Genomic DNA, 19,155 nt, shown 5'->3' with positions numbered 1-19,155 from the left:
GACTGCGATGGCCACTCCAAAATGTTCCAGCCTTTCCTCTGCAACCATGCTCTAGTGGACTTGGAGGTATGCTTGGGATCATTGTCCTGTTGAAAGGTCCAACGTCTCCCAAGCCTCAGGTGTGTGACGGACTGCATCACGTTTCCATCCAATATCTCCTGGTACTGAAGAGAATTCATGGTACCTTGCACACGCTGAAGCTTCCCTGTACCTGCAGAAGCAAAACAGCCCCAAAGCATGATTGACCCTCCACCATGCTTCACAGTAGGCAAGGTGTTCTTTTCATCATAGGCCTTGTTCTTCCTCCTCCAAACATAGCGTTGATCCATGGGCCCAAACAGTTCTAATTTTGTTTCATCAGTCCACAGAACACTATCCCACAACTTTTGTGGTTTGTCCACATGGCTTTTGGCATACTGCAGTCGACTCTTCTTATTCTTTGGAGACAGCAAGGGGGTACGCCTGGGAGTTCTGGCACGGAGGCCTTCATTACGCAGTGTGCGTCTTATTGTCTGGGCTGAAACTTCTGTACCCACATCTGACAAATCTTTTCTCAGTTCCTCAGCAGTCACACGGGGACTTCTCTCCACTCTACGCTTCAGGTAGCGCACAGCAGTCGAAGTCAGCATCTTCTTTCTGCCACGACCAGGTAGCGTTTCAACAGTGCCCTTTGCCTTGAATTTGCGAATGATGCTTCCTAAGGTGTCTCTTGGTATGTTTAACATCTTTGCAATCTTCTTATAGCCATTGCCCTTCCTGTGAAGAGAAATCACCTCTTCTCTTGTCTTCCTGGACCATTCTCTTGCCTTCACCATGTTTGTAACCACACCAGTAAATGTCTAGAAGGAGCTGAGTATCACAGTCATTTTAAAGCTGCCTAATTGGTGCTTATTATGCTTGATTGCTGCTCGGTGACATCCACAGGTGTTTTCAATACCTGATGGAAAGCACCTGTATGAACCTCTGTTCTTCAGAGTGGTAGTCTTTAAGGGGTTGAATAATTGTGGCAATGAAGAAACCACATAAGAACCATTTACTACTGTATTACATAAACAATTGATGTCATTTTAGTTGCATTTGGGTAGTTACAACGTCCTTGTAGGATTTGATTCTGAATACAATTCCAAATGTACACTATAGTCCCTAAACCCCTTTACAGCATTGGGGGTTGAATAATTTTGGTCACAACTGTATGTGTAATGAATGTGTAAGAAACACGTGCAGAAAAACAAACAAACAAAACAACAAAAAAACAAAAAACAAACTTAGAATGGAAGAAAGGTATTCTAGTCACCTTTAGGCCTTGGAGTCCGTTTTCGTCGGTCTCGGAAAGCAGCTCCGGATTGCAGGGCCTCTAGCAGGCTATCCATCACTCCCGTCTCTTCGCCTTCTGTAAAGAGAGATTGAGGGAATTCCATCAGCCCTCTAGGTTACCATAGTAATGTCAAAGACATACAGACAGATAAAAAAGATCACTCTGTTATGACTAAAACCAGCAATTTTAAAACTAGACAAGCTTTTAACTGACTCATATATCATCCTTTTCTTAATAAAATCAGTCTCATTTCGTTTTTGTGTTGCTATCTAGTAAAGTGGACGAAAGTTCAATTGATTTACTTCAGGCCCTAGGCTTTATAGCCAGCGACAGTAATCTCAAAAGGAATATGGCTTCTGTCTTATCTTTTTTTTCTTCCTGAACCATGTGCTTTAAGGTCACCAATAAATCATGTGTCCCTTGTGAAAAACTATAACTTTATCACTCCCTAAAAAGGATTCAGCTGTAGTTATATCTGACTTAAAAAGACCCAAAGGCGTTCAATGTAACAGCAACTCCCGTTGCACACCTTTATCTTCATTAAGTTTGCCCTGATGCATTTATAAAATCACATTTAATTATTAAAAGCGTGTACTAGAAGAATACAAGGCTGGAATAAATGTTTATACCAAGTAAGTCAAACATATGCCTCTGGTCAAGTCCTGCCTCTTTTGAAGGATCTTGTGTTATGAATAGTTTATGCACAGAACAAGCCAGATTAATAGACCTCCATAAACCTAAATGCACACATGTCTAGACGTACCAATTATTTATGCATCTCTCATTAGAAGCCATTCATGGGAAGGATACTGCTGAAGCACACTATTTGTGTTGGGCCAGAACTCTGTTTCACTAACTCTTCATCAACACATGATTTGCTTGATTACAGCTCAACTATGCATCCAAAAATCCTAGACAATATAATGAGTGTGCCATTTGCATTTCAATGAATAGGAAAACTGATGACCCAACTGATAAGATGGCCACTAAAGCATGAAGACTGAACATCTAGGGAATCTCCTGATAAGGCAGTGTGCTCTGTAAGAAGAAGCTACATGAATAATATGGCATAGAGATGGTATAGAGTGACGGCAAACAGACATGATAAACAGGGATGCCAGTATACTCAGTTACTGAAGTAAGAGAAAATATAAAGAAATATTACTGGACAGAGTTTTGCCTTTTGTCAGGAAAAAAAGAAAAAACTGCTCTGCAATGCTAGCAGCTTATTCTCCATTGAAATTGACTAATTTATATGTAGATAAATGCTAATTTGATGCTGTACAAAGAATTGCATTTCGGAATTCAGCAAAATTGAAAATGCAACCCAGAGAAAGAGATCAGGGGGCAGGTAAGTTACCATATAACCTATGGCAGATATGTCAGATTTGAATACTTCTTAAAGTAGAAATTACACATAAAAAGCAGCCAGAAAATGTGCATCACCTGGATAGCAGTGCAGGGTAGGGTAGCAGACAGGTCTTATATCCTTTACTTAGTCTACCCTACATACAGTATGTTTTCAGAATAGAGAAAGTTTTTATTTAGTAGCAGATTTAGATAGTTTTTTTTATACTTTCTATTTTTATTTATTTTTAGGAAAAATTAAAAAAAAAAATTTAATTTATTCCACAAATCTTAATCAATGCACTCACATTGTTAAAATCAAAAAAACGCTTTCAGTGATAAATGCCTGTATCAGCCGTTGGCATATGTACTTGCCGCTTGTTCTCTCTGAAACCGAGTGACTTCGTAGCCCCACCCCTACGCGTTACGCCATAGGACACATGGCTTCATCAGGGGTTTAAACAATGTGAGTGCATTGATTAAGATTTGTGGAATAAAATAAAGTCTGTTTTAAGGATAAAGCACTATGTTCCTATTGTCTCCTTTCACACTGAGGAACGTATAAGGAGGATTGTGCTAGTGATTCAAAGCAGCTGAAGGAGGGAGAAATCCTTGCAGAGATATACAGCGTTTAAAGGGGAAAGATGTTTGCAAGAAGTACCCAACATCCATCATATACTGCAGCAATCCTAGTAGGTTCCAGGATATGTGAACCAAAAGCTTATTAAGCCTGTATAATAGGCTTAGAAGGAGGTGAGCGCACATTTAATTTCACTGAAGGATTCACGGAAAGTCACTGTATTATGTTTTAATCACTTTATCACAAATTTGGACTTTTTTTGGATAATGGATTTATTTTTTTGTTTTTTATTATGATCACTTTATTGATATATTGAAAATGTTTTGTCAGTTTGTATATATAATAGTATATTTCACACACTTTATATAGTTGGATAATAGGAGCGCAACATTTATAGATATATGGTTTAAATTGCACAGTTGAAGTATGCGTTAATTGTTAGCGATCTCTAAGGTTTTTTTGTTTGGCTTGCAAGTTACACACACCTGTATTTTGTAATTGATCCCAAACTCACCAACTTGCTGAAGGAGGGAGAAATCCCTGCAGGGATATACAGAGTTTAAAGGGGGAAGGTGTTTGCAAGAAGTTCCCAACATCCATCATATACTGCAGCAATCCTAGTAGGTTCCAGGATATGTGAACCAAAAGCTTATTAAGCCTGTATAATAGGCTTAGAAGGAGGTGAGCGCACATTTAATTTCACTGAAGGTTTCACAGAAAGTCACTGTATTATGTTTTAATCACTTTATCACAAATTTGGACTTTTTTTTAAACAGATTTATTTTTGTTTTTTATTATGATCACTTTGATATATTGAAAATTTTTTGTCAGTTTGTATATATAATAGTATATTTCACACACTTTATATAGTTGGATAATAGGAGCGCAACATTTATAGATATACGGTTTAAATTGCACAGTTGAAGTATGTGTTAATTGTTAGTGATCCCTAAGGTTTTTTGTTTGGCTCGCAAGTTACACACACCTGTATTTTGTACTATATGATCTGGTTGCAGTGGGTTTGTAAAAGTAGTCCATGCACTACTTTTAGTGTGCAATGCGATTTCAGGCCAAATGAATGGTTAGTATTATAACTCTTCCTTGGATTTTTCTTTTTTGAAAAACTTCTTTACATATTGAAGTTCATCCCTTTGATCTACAGGACAATGAAACAATGTAGATACAAAAAGTAACATTACTTTCTATCTGTTTCATTGAACAATGCTGATAACACCCTGTCAGACACCTTTTCTACACCTTCACTACTTGAATGCAACTTGAGTGCCAGAGAGTGTAAAGCTGCATCAAAGTTGCATTAAAAGTCACACTGGAAATAAATTGACTCCTGGAGGAGTCAGATCACCATATGGTCTCATGCACATTTCAGGCCATAGGTCTACCAAACTTACCTTATTCTTGGTGGCTTAATGATTCTTTATTATGTGACCCTGGCCTACAATTAGAATTCTCCCAGATTCTGAAGGAATATTTTCAAATTAGCACCCCTGATGTGTCCCTGACCACTCTGTGGACTGCACATAAAGTGTGCTTTGTGATCGTCTGATCGGCCTTGCCGCGGATCATAATACATTAAGATGGCACAATATCTATACCTTAACCAAAGAACTTGAATCTTTGTATAAAAATCATGCCATCTCTCATTCAGCAGCTCTATCACAACAAATTGCTAGTAAACACCTGGAGTTAAATCTGCTACTGTCTAATAAAATTGAAAAGGCACTACGCTGGTCCAAAGCTAAATTCCTATTACATAATAATTCTGCATCCTCAATGTTTGCCCGCAAATTGAATCAAACTCTACGGCCTACTCATGTTTATAAATTGCACAACTCTTCAGGTCAAGTGTCTTCACGAATAGTTGAATCCTATTATTCAAACCTTTTATCTGCTCCTCCTGGTAGTATTCCCCACTCAGCTTTGAGGTGGTTGAATAACATTCCCATCCCTAAACTCTCTCAAGCCCAAGTGGACACCCTAAATGCCCCATGTAGTCTGGAATAAATTTCCAAAGTAATTAAATAGTTGAAAACATTTACGACCCCTGGTCCAGACGAATGTTCTAACTCATATTATAAAAAAATGTGTGCATACCGTGGCCCCACGTTTATCTTCCTTATATATTATCATACAGGATTTCAGGCACTATATCACCTTTCCAAGACTAGAATAAAGATCTCGGGTGATTGTGCGGACTTTTTTGGGCTGGGACGAGGGACCAGACAGGGCTGTCCTCTTTCACCCTTACTATTTGCATTAGCCATGGAACCCTTGTCTACAGCCATTACCTTACACCTGCATCTTCATGCATATGTTAAGAAGAGCCTTTCTAATAAACTTTGCATTATTATTTTTATACAGGATTCATATAGCGCCAACAGTTTGCTCAGCGCTTTACACTATAACGAGAGACAATACAGTTCAATACAAGAGGGTTAGGAGGGCCCTGCTCCTTGGAGCTTACAATACATGTATGCAGACAATGTGGTTCTATTCCTCACACAACCCCTAATTTCTATGCCTAATGTGGACTTGTTGCTACGTAAATTTACTACCCTTTCCGGGCTCCCAGTCAATTTGACAAAATCCATGGCTATACCGATAGGGGTCCCTTGGCTCAATTGCTACACTCTCAGTATCTCCTTTTCTTTCACATGGTCCCTAGAGGCCATCCCGTATTTAGGTATCTCACTCACATCAGACTTCTCGAAAATGTTTCAACATAACTATTTACCCTTGGTATCCAAACTCTGTACTATGCTGAAAATGTGGTCCTCTTGTAACGTTTTCTTTTAGGGCAGAGTGGTAGCTATTAAAATGAATGTTCTCCCAAAGATACTTTACCTCTTTGGAGCGCTTCCAATCACTGTTCACAAGGCATTTTTTGGATGCACTACAATATATTAATAAATTTATCTGGTCAAGCAGAAGAGCAAGATGCTCTGCAAATACCTTGTATCGCCTGCACTCAGTGGGCAGCCTGGGCCTTTCTAACGTTTGGCTCTACTACTTATCTGCCAGATTAGCTCAGACAGCTCAGTGGAACATTCCTAATTCCAAAGTGCCATGGGTCAAGTTTGAAGCGGCCTCTATTCTACCCTACCATCTCACTGGTCTATTGTGGTCTAAATCTATCCCACAAAAAGATTTATCTCAATTGAACTCCATTGTCGCACAATCTTTCAGACTACCTGTAAGACTAAATATAAACTAATCTCTCAATCCCCACCAGCTGCATCTTACTTAGGTGACCCCACCTTTATTTCTGCATTTCCCAACCCTGATGGATTTCAGTGGGGGATCTCTAATTCCCTTATCACTCTCAAGTCCCTTCACACAAACTCTACCTTTATTACCTTTTCACCATTACAACAGCAGTACCAAGCCCCGGGACAAAAATATTTCAGATATCTCCAGAGCATACATTTTTTTACATCCACATTCCAGCTCCTCTGCCCTCTCCAACACTGAATATGAGTGTATATTTAATAAGTCCCCTAGAGGTAAAAGTCTTGTCTCCCAACTTTACAAATAACTCTTGGGTTCCTATACTTTTACAAAAACACCTCTATTTCACTAAATGGGAAGAAGAATGCAATCAGTAATTGTCAGAACGGGACTGGAATGTTATGTTAATGAATCTTTGCAAGTGTACAAAATCTATTTCTATCAAAGCACACTGCCTTTAAACTCATCACTTGCTGGTATTACATTCCACTCTGCCGGTAGCCTGTGTATGGGTGATAGTTGCTAACTGAAGATCTCCTGTGGTTCAGTTTTCTCAAGTTCTGGCCAGAATTGATTCCATCATGACAATGGAACGCATTTTCCATACTTTGCATGACACTCTCCCAGCTTTTGAAGTTAGATGGGACCCCTGGAAGTTTATCCGTGATCAATTACATTGAATTATCAGCTTAGGAGTTATCAGGCCAATTTCCTATACTTTATAAAATATAGCGCATATTTACCAAGACTTGTTGATATGCGGTCATATTTGTTTACATTTATATCATACAGTCATTGCATTACATGGATTTGAATTCTTGTTTCTAATTTGAGTTCCTTGTTCTGACGACTTGTTTTTGGCCATATATTCATTCCTATATCAACTGATCTTTTTCCACACACACACACAAATAGTAAAACCTCTGTATTGGATATTGGCCTGTATTTTGTATTCTCTTCAATAAATCATTTGTAAAAAAAAGTCACACTGGAAACTGCGACTTTGTTGTTGTTTGAGGGTAAAGTAGGATCAAGTTGCAGCACTTCTTAATGCAAATGCAACACACTTAGTAATGCATGTCAATATTCACAAGTGCATAAAAATGTGCACTCACATGTAGTTATGTATTTTTAACCACTTAATCTCTGCAAAGTTTTAACCCCTTCATAACCAGAGCATTTTTGCTCTTCAGCACTGCACTACTGTAACTGGGAATTGAGCAGTCATGCAATACTGTACGCTAATTAAATTCTTATCAATTTTTTCACACAAATAAAATTTTCTTTTAGTGGCATTTGAGCATGACTGGGTTTTTTATTTTTTTGTGATATAAATGAAAAAAGACCAAAAATATGGGAAAAAAAACAATATTGTTTACTTCCTATCAAAAAACATTCAATAAAATCAAATTTCATCAAAAATTAGGTAAAAATGTATTCTGCTACATGTGTTTGGTGAAAAAAAAACCACATTCCAATTAGTGTATATTAATAGGTTTGTGCAAAAGTTATAGTGTCTACCATTCAGAGAGTGGTGGATAATGATTCATACTCTGAATGGTCTAGGGTTGTTAGTGGTGTACCCCAAGGTTCAGTGTTGGGACCCTTACTTTTTAATATATTTATAAATTATATAGAGTCGGGGATTAAAAGTACCATTTCAGTCTTTGCAGATAACACCAAGCTATACAGTGGAATAACGTCCTTACAGGAGGTCTCCAACTTACAAGCCGACCTCAATACTGTTTAATTGGGCAGCTATGTGGCAAATGAGGTTTAAAGTTGATAAGTGTAAGGTTATGCACTTGGGGGCTAAGAATATGCATCTTACATACTAGGGGGAGTACAACTGAGGGAATCAATGGTGGAGAAGGATCTGGGAGTTCTGGTAGATCACAATATTAATAATGGCATGCAATGCCAAGCTGCGGTTTCCAAAGCGTGAAAAATCCTCTCTTGTATTAAAAGAGGTATAGACTCCAGAGAGAGATATCATTTGTCCCTGTAAAAATAATTAGTAACACCTCATCTGGAATATGCAGTTCAGTTTTGGGCACCAATTCACAAAAAAAATATATTGGGGAACTGGAGAAAGTGCAGAGAAGGTCAACCAAATTGATAAGAGGCATGGAGGAGATCAGCTATAAGGAAAGATTAGAGAAAGTGAATTTATTCTCTCTTGAGAAAAAGAGATTAAAGGGGGATATGATCAACAAGTATAAATACATAACTGGTCCATATAAAGAACTTGGTGTAGAGTTATTCACCTTAAGGTCATCACAGAGGTCAAGGGGGTACTCTGAGGGTTCTGACCCAGCAGATAGAGGAGGTCTCTGCCCAGGAGTCACGAGGGCTTCACATAGGAGACAATTGGGAGCCAACACTGCAGAGAGCTGTTAGGTACATGCACAGAGTTTGCAAAAAGACTGTCTGGGGGAGATAGACAAGGGTCTGGGGTTTAAGAGCAGGAGTGCTGCAAATATAAGCTAGGAGGCGATGTAGGTCTAATTTTGTGCCACAGAAATTCTGGAAAGCACTTGCAAGGGAAATCATGTGATTTTTCTTGAATTTTGTTTTATTAAAAGAGGGCATGAAAGAGTCCTAAAAAGAATATATAAGTGAGTGGTTATGTCCTTAATGAGCTAAACTAATTCCAAAACACTTTTTTTTCAGCAGTTACAAGTCAATTGATTAAAATAATCACCTTTTTAGCAAACATTACATACTTTGAGGGTAAACCTAAATATGAATGTAGCCTGTCTCCAGAAGCAGCATAAAAAAACAAAACAAAAACAATTGCCTTAAATTGAGAAAGTGCAGGACAACACACAAATGTGTACCATCGTATGAGGTGATTGTAGCCATATTAGTGCACGTGCGACAGAAACAATTGAGTACTGACGTGATACTTTTTTTATTTGCACTAACATACAATTTTGAGGACAAGCTTTCGGAGAATGTCCCCTTCTTCAAGGTCCAAGCAGTACTATTATTACAAAGTTTTAGCAGAATGTATGTATGTACATTCTGCTAAAGCTTCGTAATAATAGCACTGCTTGGATCTTGAAGAAGGGGACATTCCCCGAAAGCTTGTCCTCAAAATTGTATGTTAGTGCAAATAAAAAAGTATCACGTCAGTACTCAATTATTTCTACCATGGTATGAAAAACGTTACTGAAATGAATGGATTCCACTATGTATGTGGAATTTGGACATGCTGAAAAATTCAGAAAAATGCTAGAACAGGCATGTTCTATGAACAAACCCTAATTTGACCATTAGAGAGGAGTATGTCTAATTTGTTAAACAGTGCATAAACATTGCTTTTAGACATAGTGGCCTGGTGTTCAACTTAGGCACAGAGCTTAATACCACACACACTATCTACGGTTACATGATATACACTATATTGTACAGAGTAAGTAAAAGCCACTCTAAGAACATTCTGTAATTGCACAGGCTACTGGTACCATTTAAAGTGTACGCAAAGTGAAATCTTGCACTTCTGCTTTAAACAACATGAAACAGCTCAGGGATCCCAAGATTCATTGTAATTTGCATTTATATGAAGCCGATCATTAAATAAAAATCCCATGGCTCAATTCAACTTTAAATTAACACATATATTCAGTCAGCAGAATTATACTTTAGAGGAATGCAAACATCCTTGTACAGGGTGTAATTCTGCTAGTGTGGTTTGACAAGTTTGAAAGATGATTACAGAGGAGGAGCCGATCTGTTCTTGCTCTAGAAAAAACTGCACAGAAAAAAGTATGCCTGAAAGAGTACATGCATGAGCAGATGCAAAACTAAAAAAGCTGCTAATTAATTTTAAGGTAAACAGTAACGGCTAAACAACAATCTTAAATGGTATTTCCCTGTTTGCAGCCTTATTGGCATAATATCTATATTACAATTGTCCCAATTCCCACACTACCACTTAAAATTAAAAAAAAAAAAAACGCAGCTTACCTTTTTTAGATGCTCTTTTCTATAACTTACAGGAAATAAAAATTCTGCTTAGTTATGAGTGAGCTGGGAAGCTGTATCTGTCATAAATAACCCTGTCTGTACCATGCAGGCTGACAATAGCTACTGTGCAGGCAGATGATATATCACATGATTTGTACTAGATTTTAACACGGTCTAACAAAAGGTTAATGGTTTAGGAGCTAGTCTTCTCCAACTGGACACAGCCAGACACAGCTCAGCTACTGGACCAGATCATGCTGCGGTACCTGAAAAATGTTTGCAGTCAGCCATAACACCTCCTTCACAGAAGCATCAAAAAAGGTAAGGAAAAAAGTTATATATATATATATATATATATATATATACACACACACACACACACACACACACACACACAGTATTTTCTGGCGTATAAGACTACTTTTTATACTTAAAAATATACCCCAAAAATTGGGGGTAGTCTTATACGCGGGGTATAAAATTTGAACCTTCAGTTTGTTTGGGTCAAGCTGGCGAGATGTGTGGTAATACTGTACATACAGTACACCGTGCTGAGCCAAGCTGGCTCAAAACAAATGTCCCTATGACAGATTAATCTGTCAGCCTGCTGGATGTGCGGTATATACAGTATACTGCGCTGAGCCAAACTGGCTCAAAACAAATGTCCCTATGACAGATTAACTTCTTGCCGACCGCGCATAGCCGAATGACGGCTTCACCGCGGCCGGCCAGTTCTGAGTGGACGTCATATGACGTCCTCCCAGAACGCGCGCGCGCACCCGGCGATCTCCGTGATCGCTGTGTCCTACGGACACAGCTGATCACGTGATGTGGTGAAAGGCCGATCCCACCGGCCTTTTACCACGTGATCAGCGGTGTCCAATGACACGCTGATCACAGGAAAATGCAAGTGCCGGTTCTCGGCTGCACTTTCCTCACGCTGTCAGATCGTGAGGAAAGTACTGCCGAGAACCGGCAGTTGTCAGAGCGGGGATCGGCACCGATCATCAGGGCACTGATGATCAGTGCCCTGATGATCGGTGCCCAGCAGTGACACCCGCATGTTCCGCCCAGCAGTGCGCCCACTAGCCCCGCCCACCCGTTCCCAGCAGTGCCCCCACCTGTGCCCAGCAGTGCCCCCACCTGTGCCCAGCAGTGCCCCCACCTGTGCCCAGCAGTGCCCCCACCTGTGCCACTCTGCAGTGCCACCTACCTGTGCCCAGCAGTGCCACCCACCTGTGCCCACCAGTGCCACCCACCTGTGCCCACCCACCAGTGCTGCCCACCAGTGCCACCCACCAGTGCAGCCCAGCAGTGCTGCCAGTCAGTGCCACCAGTCAGTGCCCAGGGGTTGTGCCAGTCAGTGCCGCCAGTCAGTGCCCAGAAGTGATGCCAGTCAGTGCCGTCTATCAGTACCCATCATCAGTGTCACCTATCAGTGTCGCCTATCAGTGCCGCCTATCAGTGCCGCCTATCCGTGACCCCTAATTAGTGCTGTCTATCAGTGCCGCCTATCCGTGCCACCTCATTAGTACTGCCTATCAGTGCCCTTTAGTGCTGCCTATCAGTGCCCATCAGTGCCGCCTATCAGTGCCCATCAGTGCCGCCTCATCAACGCAAATCAGTGAAGGAGAAAAAATACCTGTTTGAAAAATTTTATAAAAGAAACAAATAAACTTTTTTTTTTTTTCAAATTTTTTGCACATTTTTAATTTATAGCGCAAAAAGTAAAGCGCCCAGTGGCGATTAAATACCACCAAAAGAAAGCTCTATTTGTGAGAAAAAAATGATCAAAATTTCATATGGGTACAATGTTGCATGACCGCGCAATTGTCAATCAAAGTGCGGCAGCGCTGAAAGCTGAAAATTGGCCTGGTAAGGAAGGGGGTATAAGTGCCTGGTAGGCAAGTGGTTAATCTGTCAGCCTGCTGGATGTGCGGTATATAAAGTATACTGCGCTGAACCAAGCGGTTTCAAAACGTACCAGTACGTCCCTACTGTAATCAGCCCGCTGGATGCATGTATGTACGGTAGCTGCGGCTACATACAGTATACACTGGGCCAATCACGGCGAGTGATGTATTCTACTAATGAATACAACGCCTGCTCGGATTGGCTGAGTCAGAGAGGTGGGCTGATGATGTCACAACCTCAGCCAATCCGAGCAGGGTTTGTATTCATTAGTACAATACATCGCTCGCCGTGATTGGCCCAGCGTATACTGTATGTAGCCTCAGCTACTGTACATACACACATCCAGCGGTCTGATTACAGTAGGGACGTACCGGTACGTTTTTGAAACAGCATGGCTCAGTATACTGTATATACCACACATCCAGCGGGCTGTATATGTACTGTATACTGTATGTAGCCGAAGCTACCGTATTACCGCACATCCAGCGGTAACCATCTGATTTGGAATTTGATCCATATGATGACTGTCTTACAAATGTATCACAAGATGTCATTCATGAACTTATGATGTCAGAGGATGAACATGAGGATTTTTAAGGATTTTAAGTACCGGTAAGTCATAACCATTTCAATAAAAAAATCTGATTTTTTAAATGGTGTTGCCTCGGAAGGGGGGTAGTCTTATACGGCGAGTATAGCCCAAAACCTATGTTTTAACTGGAAAATTAGGGGGTTGTCTTATACACCCAGTCGCCTTATAAGCCGGAAAATACGGTATATATATAATATATATATATATATATAAATTTTCTTTTTTTAGGTATATTGTGTATATGACCACATACCAAACATATACTGGGGTTTTATCAAATTGACTGCGAAGGTGGAAATACACTGTACATGTGCCAGGGAAGCCCAAGTACAGAACAATACTGACTCTGATAGCTACTTAAGAAAACACAACAAAACATGGACTGCACATGCCATTCCTAATTTAATGTTTTAAAGTTTACATTTACATTTCAAGCTGCAGATATTGTCATTGTCAAAAATTGCTCCATCTGGATATAATTTCTTGGATGTGTGATTATCTCTCTTCTTCTTCTATCTTCTTTTCCAAAAAGTCTTCACTAAGATAAAAGCAAAATTGTATCCTTTGCAAATATTAGCTCTCTTCATGATGCTATGCTCAAGTCCTACAAAGCATTAGTGGCGATCCCCCACAATGTTCTAGGTCTATCAATATTTTTGCTCTATTTTATAGGTCACTTCCATAAGCGCGGGAGGATTTTCATTTGTATTTTTGACTGTTAGAACCTTGTTTTAGCCTCTACCAGCTAAAATGGAAGTATTCAGCTTTCTATTATTGTAGGGTAAGAGCGCTGCGCTAATTTTTGGAAATATTGTTATACACTGTTAAGGTATCAGTTTTAAGTGTTGGCTGCTATTTTGTAGGCCACTCTCATAGGCGCGGGAGGATTTTCATTAATATGTGTGCTCTATGCCATGCTGAAACCAGTCAGTAGAGATGAGCGAATTATTCAAAAATTCGGTTCGGCTGATTCGCCGAATTCGCCGCATAAATTCGATTCGAGCCGAATATATTCGCTGCGATTTTAACTTATAAAAAGGGTGTTTCTAGACTTCAGAGAGCCTTTATATTAGTGCAGAACACTGTACCTTTAATTTAAATGCCCTTGGAGTCTGCAGGGGAAGAGAAATAATACTGTCAGTCAGTATGACATGCAGATGAGTGCCGTCGATCTTAGAATCACCGCACACTTCACTCATTTGGGCAGTCACGGAGCCAAAACCAGAGTGTGGAGCCACAGTGTGGCGGTGGAGGCAGCAGCAATGGGAGGCCATACAGCACCCTATGACAAAATGGAACCCACCAGCAGTGTGAGGAGACCTGAAAGTGGCACATGGCAGAGTGTGGCGATGGAGACAGCAGCAATGGGAGGCCGTACAGGGACCCATGACACACTCTGGACCTGGCAGCAGCATGAGGAGGCGGTACAGGGGCCCATGACAGATTACGGGCCTGGCAGCAGCATGAGGAGTCGGTACGGGGGCCCATGGCAGATTACGGGCCTGGCAGCAGCATGAGGAGGCGGTACAGGGGCCCATGGCAGAGTGGCGGAGCGTAAGCAGCTAAAATTGAAGGCCATACAGAGGCCTATGTTAAAAAGTCCCCCCAGCAGCAGCATGGGGAGACGACTATCAAGAGTCCAATGGCAGAGTGGCGGAGCAGAAGCAGCTTCAATTGAAGGCCATACACAGGCCTAGGTTTAAAAGTCCCTCACAGTTAATTCCAATAACTAACTCTACTCCTCCGTGCAATCTACTTACAAGACCCTGGGCAGGTCTGGGTCCAATTTGTGGTAGAGACTGGTTTTGTTCAGCCATGCTTGAGCGAGTAATAACAGGTCTGTGCTGCCCTTTGGTGTCTGGCTTAATGCGCACAACACTGAACGTCCCAGCGTTTGTCAACGATTTGCCGTTAAGTGATGCAAACCCGCTGAACCACGTTCATGAGGAGCCGGTACAGGGGGCCATGAATCAGTATGGACCTGGCAGCAGTGTGAGCAGACGACAGAGGCACATGGCGCAGGGTGGCGGTGTAGGCAGCATTATTCTGAAGCCATACACAGGCCTAGGTTAAAAAGCGGAAGCCGTCAGCAGCGTGAGCAGACGACAGAGACACATGGCGCAGGGTGGCGGTGGATGCAGCAGTATTCGGAAGCCAAACACAGGCCTCGGTTAAAAAGCGGAAGCCGTCAGCAGCGTGAGCAGACGACAGAGGTACATGGCGCAGGGTGGCGGTGGAGGCAGCAGCAATGGAAGGCCATACAGCACCCTATCACAAAATGGAACCCACCAACAGTGTAAGGAGACCTGAAAGTGGCACATGGCAGAGTCTGGCGATGAAGTCAGCAGCAATGGGAGGCCGTACAGGGACCCATGACACACTCTGGACCTGGCAGCAGCAAGAGGAGGCGGTACAGGGGCCCATGGCAGAGTGGCGAAGCGTAAGCAGCTTAAATTGAAGGCCATACAGAGGCCTATGTTAAAAAGTCCCCCCAGCAGCAGTGTGGGGAGACGACTATCAAGAGTCCAATGGCAGAGTGGCGGAGCGGAAGCAGCTTCAATTGAAGGCCATACACAGGCCTAGGTTAAAAAGTCCCCCCAGCAGCAGTGCGGGGAGACGACTATCAAGAGTCCAATGGCTGAGTGGCGATCCGGGAAGTCAGCGTTGTGATTGCAGATGCAATGCAGAGATTCTATGAGGTGATGCCGTGGGTGCGAAGAAGATCATATACCGTCGTACTTCCATCCATAAGACGGAACAACCTGCGAACCGGGAGCTTTATTGCCCTGACCCGCTGAGCAGCTTCTGGGATACCCAAGAGGCCCATGGCAGAGTGGCGGAGCGTAAGCAGCTTCAATTAAAGGCCATACAGAGGCCTATGTTAAAAAGTCCCCCCAGCAGCAGCGTGGGGAGACGACTATCAAGAGTCCAATGGCAGAGTGGCGGAGCGGAAGCAGCTTCAATTGAAGGCCATACACAGGCCTAGGTTAAAAAGTCCCCCCAGCAGCAGTGCGGGGAGACGACTATCAAGAGTCCAATGGCTGAGTGGCGATCCGGGAAGTCAGCGTTGTGATTGCAGATGCAATGCAGAAATTTTATGAGGTAATGCCGTGGGTGCGAAGAAGATCATATACCGTCGTACTTCCATCCATAAGACGGAACAACCTGCGAACCGGGAGCTTTATTGCCCTGACCCGCTGAGCAGCTTCTGGGATATCCAAGAGTTTGGCTTCTGTGGGGAATATGGTTGAAAACTGAAACTTAAAGGCATGTTGACGGAAGGGCACCAGTTTCAGGGCTCCGGAGGGAATATAGCTTCAAAGCTGACACTTAAAGGTATATCGACGGTCAGAGACCACAGGAAGTGGAGCTTGCGTCTTAAATCGACTGAATGTGGCAGACGTGAAACGTCTACGGGCCGTATATGAAACGGGTTGTTCCTCTTTCTGGAATAAGTGTTGGAAATGGCCACTCTTTTTGGTGTGGCGTTTTGTCTATTTAATTCCGATAACGGACTCTACTCCTCCGTGCAATCTAGTTACGAGACCCTGGGCAGGTCTGGGTCCAATTTGTGGTAGAGACTGGTTTTGTTCAGCCATGCTTGAGCGAGTAATAACAGGTCTGTGCTGCCCTTTGGTGTCTGGCTTAATGCGCACAACACTGAACGTCCCAGCATTTGTCAATGATTTGCCGTTAAGTGATGCAAACCCGCTGAACCACATTCATGAGGAGCCGGTACAGGGGGCCATGAATCAATATGGACCTGGCAGCAGTGTGAGGAGACCCGAAAGTGGCACATGGCGCAGGGTGGCGGTGGAGGCAGCAGTATTCGGAAGACATACACAGGACTAGTTTAAAAAGCGGAAGCCGTCAGCAGCGTGAGGAGACGACAGAGGCACATGGCGCAGGGTGGCGGTGGAGGCAGCAGTATTCGGAAGCCATACACAGGCCTAGGTTAAAAAGCGGAAGCCGTCAGCAGCGTGAGCAGACGACAGAGGCACATGGCGCAGGGTGGTGGTGGAGGCAGCAGTATTCGGAAGCCATACACAGGCCTAGGTTTAAAACTGGAACCCAGCAGCGTGAGCAGATGACAAAGACGCACATGGCAGAGGATGGATCTGGCAGCAGTATGAGAAGGCGGTACAGGGGCCCGTGGCACAGTGTGGTGATGGGGGCTACAGCAACTGGATGCCAGAAAGTGGCCGATAGGGCTATATACTGCATGGAATTATGAAGTTGTAAAGACAGCGGCCTATAAGGCTATACACACTATAACAATCATGACTTGATTGACCATTGGCCTATAAGGCTATACACAGCATGAATATCATGACTTATTCTGAGAGTGGTTTGGAAGGCTATATACAAAAAGTAATTCATGAGCTGTCCGGACAGCGGACAATAAGTACATATATACAAATCAATTCATCAGCTGTCCAGCCAGCGGCCTCAAAGGCGACACATATAGAAAGCAATTCATGAGCTGTTCAGACAGCGGCCTCTAAGGCGACAGATATACAAAGCAATTCCCGAGGTGTTCAGGGAGCGGCCTGAACGGCTAGGTTATTACTAAATATATTTTTGTGGCCAAACATTGGCCTATAAATAGATGTCTACACAGTGACAAAAAATTATGTCGCCAAACAGCGGCCCCTAAGGCGACAGATATACAAAGCAATTCCCGCAAGCGCACAGGGCCCACAGTGTCTGAGGATGGACGTTGGCGCAGAAAGGCAGAGACCAACTGACTATATAGGTGGTTTTTATAGTACTTTATTTTGGCCTCCCTCTCAGCAGGTGTGAAAAAGGCCACCATTTTTGAACGGTAGCGAGGGTCCAACAAGGTGGACAGCCAAAAGTCATCCCTCTGTCTGATGGTTATTATTCGGCTGTCGCTACGCAAGCAACCGAGCATGCTATGGGCCATTTGTGCCAAGGAATGCAAGGGACTCCCTGCCTCCATCTCCACAGCATACTGCCACGGTGCGTCTGGGTCCTCTGTCTCCTCCTCCTCCTCTACCAGATGCTCCTGCTCCTCCACTCCTGTCCGCTGAGTGGAAAAACCACCCATTTCACTCAATAATTCCTGAGCACCAATGTCCTCCTCTACCTCCTCCTCTTCTTCCTGTCCTGCCCCCACAGGGGTCATGTGGCGTTGAGATCTGTGCTCCACGTCTACCGCACCCTGACCAGCCATTGTTAACAGCATTTGTTCCAGGACGTGCAACAGAGGAATGACGTCGTTCATCCCATAGTCCTGCCGACTCACGAATAGCGTGGCCTCCTCAAAGGGCCTGAGCAAGCGGCAGGTGTCACGCATGAGCTGCCAATGGCTGACATCTAAGTTACACAGGGGAGTACCTTTATCCGCTTGTAACATCAGGAAATCGGTGATGGCCTTTCGCTGTTCGTAAAGGCGGTCTAACATATGTAGGGTTGAATTCCACCTTGTTGCAACGTCGCAGATCAGGCGATGCTGTGGAATTCCGTTCTGCCGCTGCAGCTCAAGGAGGGTGTGCTTTGCGGTGTAGGAATGGCTGAAATGCATGCAAAGTTTACGTGACATTTTAAGGATGTCTTGCAGTGGGATGGTGGATTTTAGGAACCGCTTGACAACCAGATTGCATGGCGCATGGCACAACCTTCCTTGACGCAGAGCAGACACCGTGTTCTTTCCGTTGTCGGTCAACATGGTTCCGATTTTCAGTTTGCGCGGAGACAGCCATCTGTCGATTTCTCTGTTCATTACACTCAGAAGTTCCTCCCCTGTGTGACTACGTTCCCCAAGGCATACCAGGTGCAGCACAGCGTGGCACCGTTGCGCCCTGCACATGTGATATGCCGGTCGGGTAATGGGACTTGGCACGGGGGTGGCGGCTGAGGACACGGCGGAAGAAGAGGTGGTAGAGGCGGACATCTTTGCTGGACCAAGGACGTGCAAACGTGGAGGCAAAAGCGGCGTGACCTGTCCAAGTTGCTGGTGCGGCTGTGCCGGCACCACGTTCACCCAGTGGGCCGTAAATGACATGTACTGTCCCTGACCGTAGTTACAGCTCCACACGTCGGCGCTGCCGTGCACTTTGGCAGAGACCGACATGCTCAAAGACTGGCCCACCATCTCTTCTACATGTGAATGCAGGGCTGGCACTGCCTTTTTGGCGAAGAAATGCCGGCTTGGCACTCTCCACC

The 19,155-nt window shown here is 43.3% G+C and overlaps 1 protein-coding gene across 1 annotated transcript in view; it reads right to left on the bottom strand.

Moving 5' to 3' along the window:
* Positions 1-19,155, bottom strand: part of DIAPH3 (diaphanous related formin 3) — a 1,068,692-nt gene that overhangs the window by 190,449 nt on the left and 859,088 nt on the right. The window contains exon 26 of the mRNA XM_089668393.1: positions 1,295-1,390. Coding sequence (XP_089524519.1) covers positions 1,295-1,390 — 96 coding nt within the window. The remainder of the gene's footprint in view (positions 1-1,294; positions 1,391-19,155) is intronic.

This window comes from Staurois parvus, unplaced genomic scaffold, assembly GCF_062004578.1.
Source record: "Staurois parvus isolate SC_StPar_1 unplaced genomic scaffold, SC_StPar_1.0 ptg000007l, whole genome shotgun sequence".
Classification (NCBI taxonomy): Eukaryota; Metazoa; Chordata; class Amphibia; order Anura; family Ranidae; genus Staurois; species Staurois parvus.
This window is presented reverse-complemented; position numbering and strand designations above follow the sequence as displayed.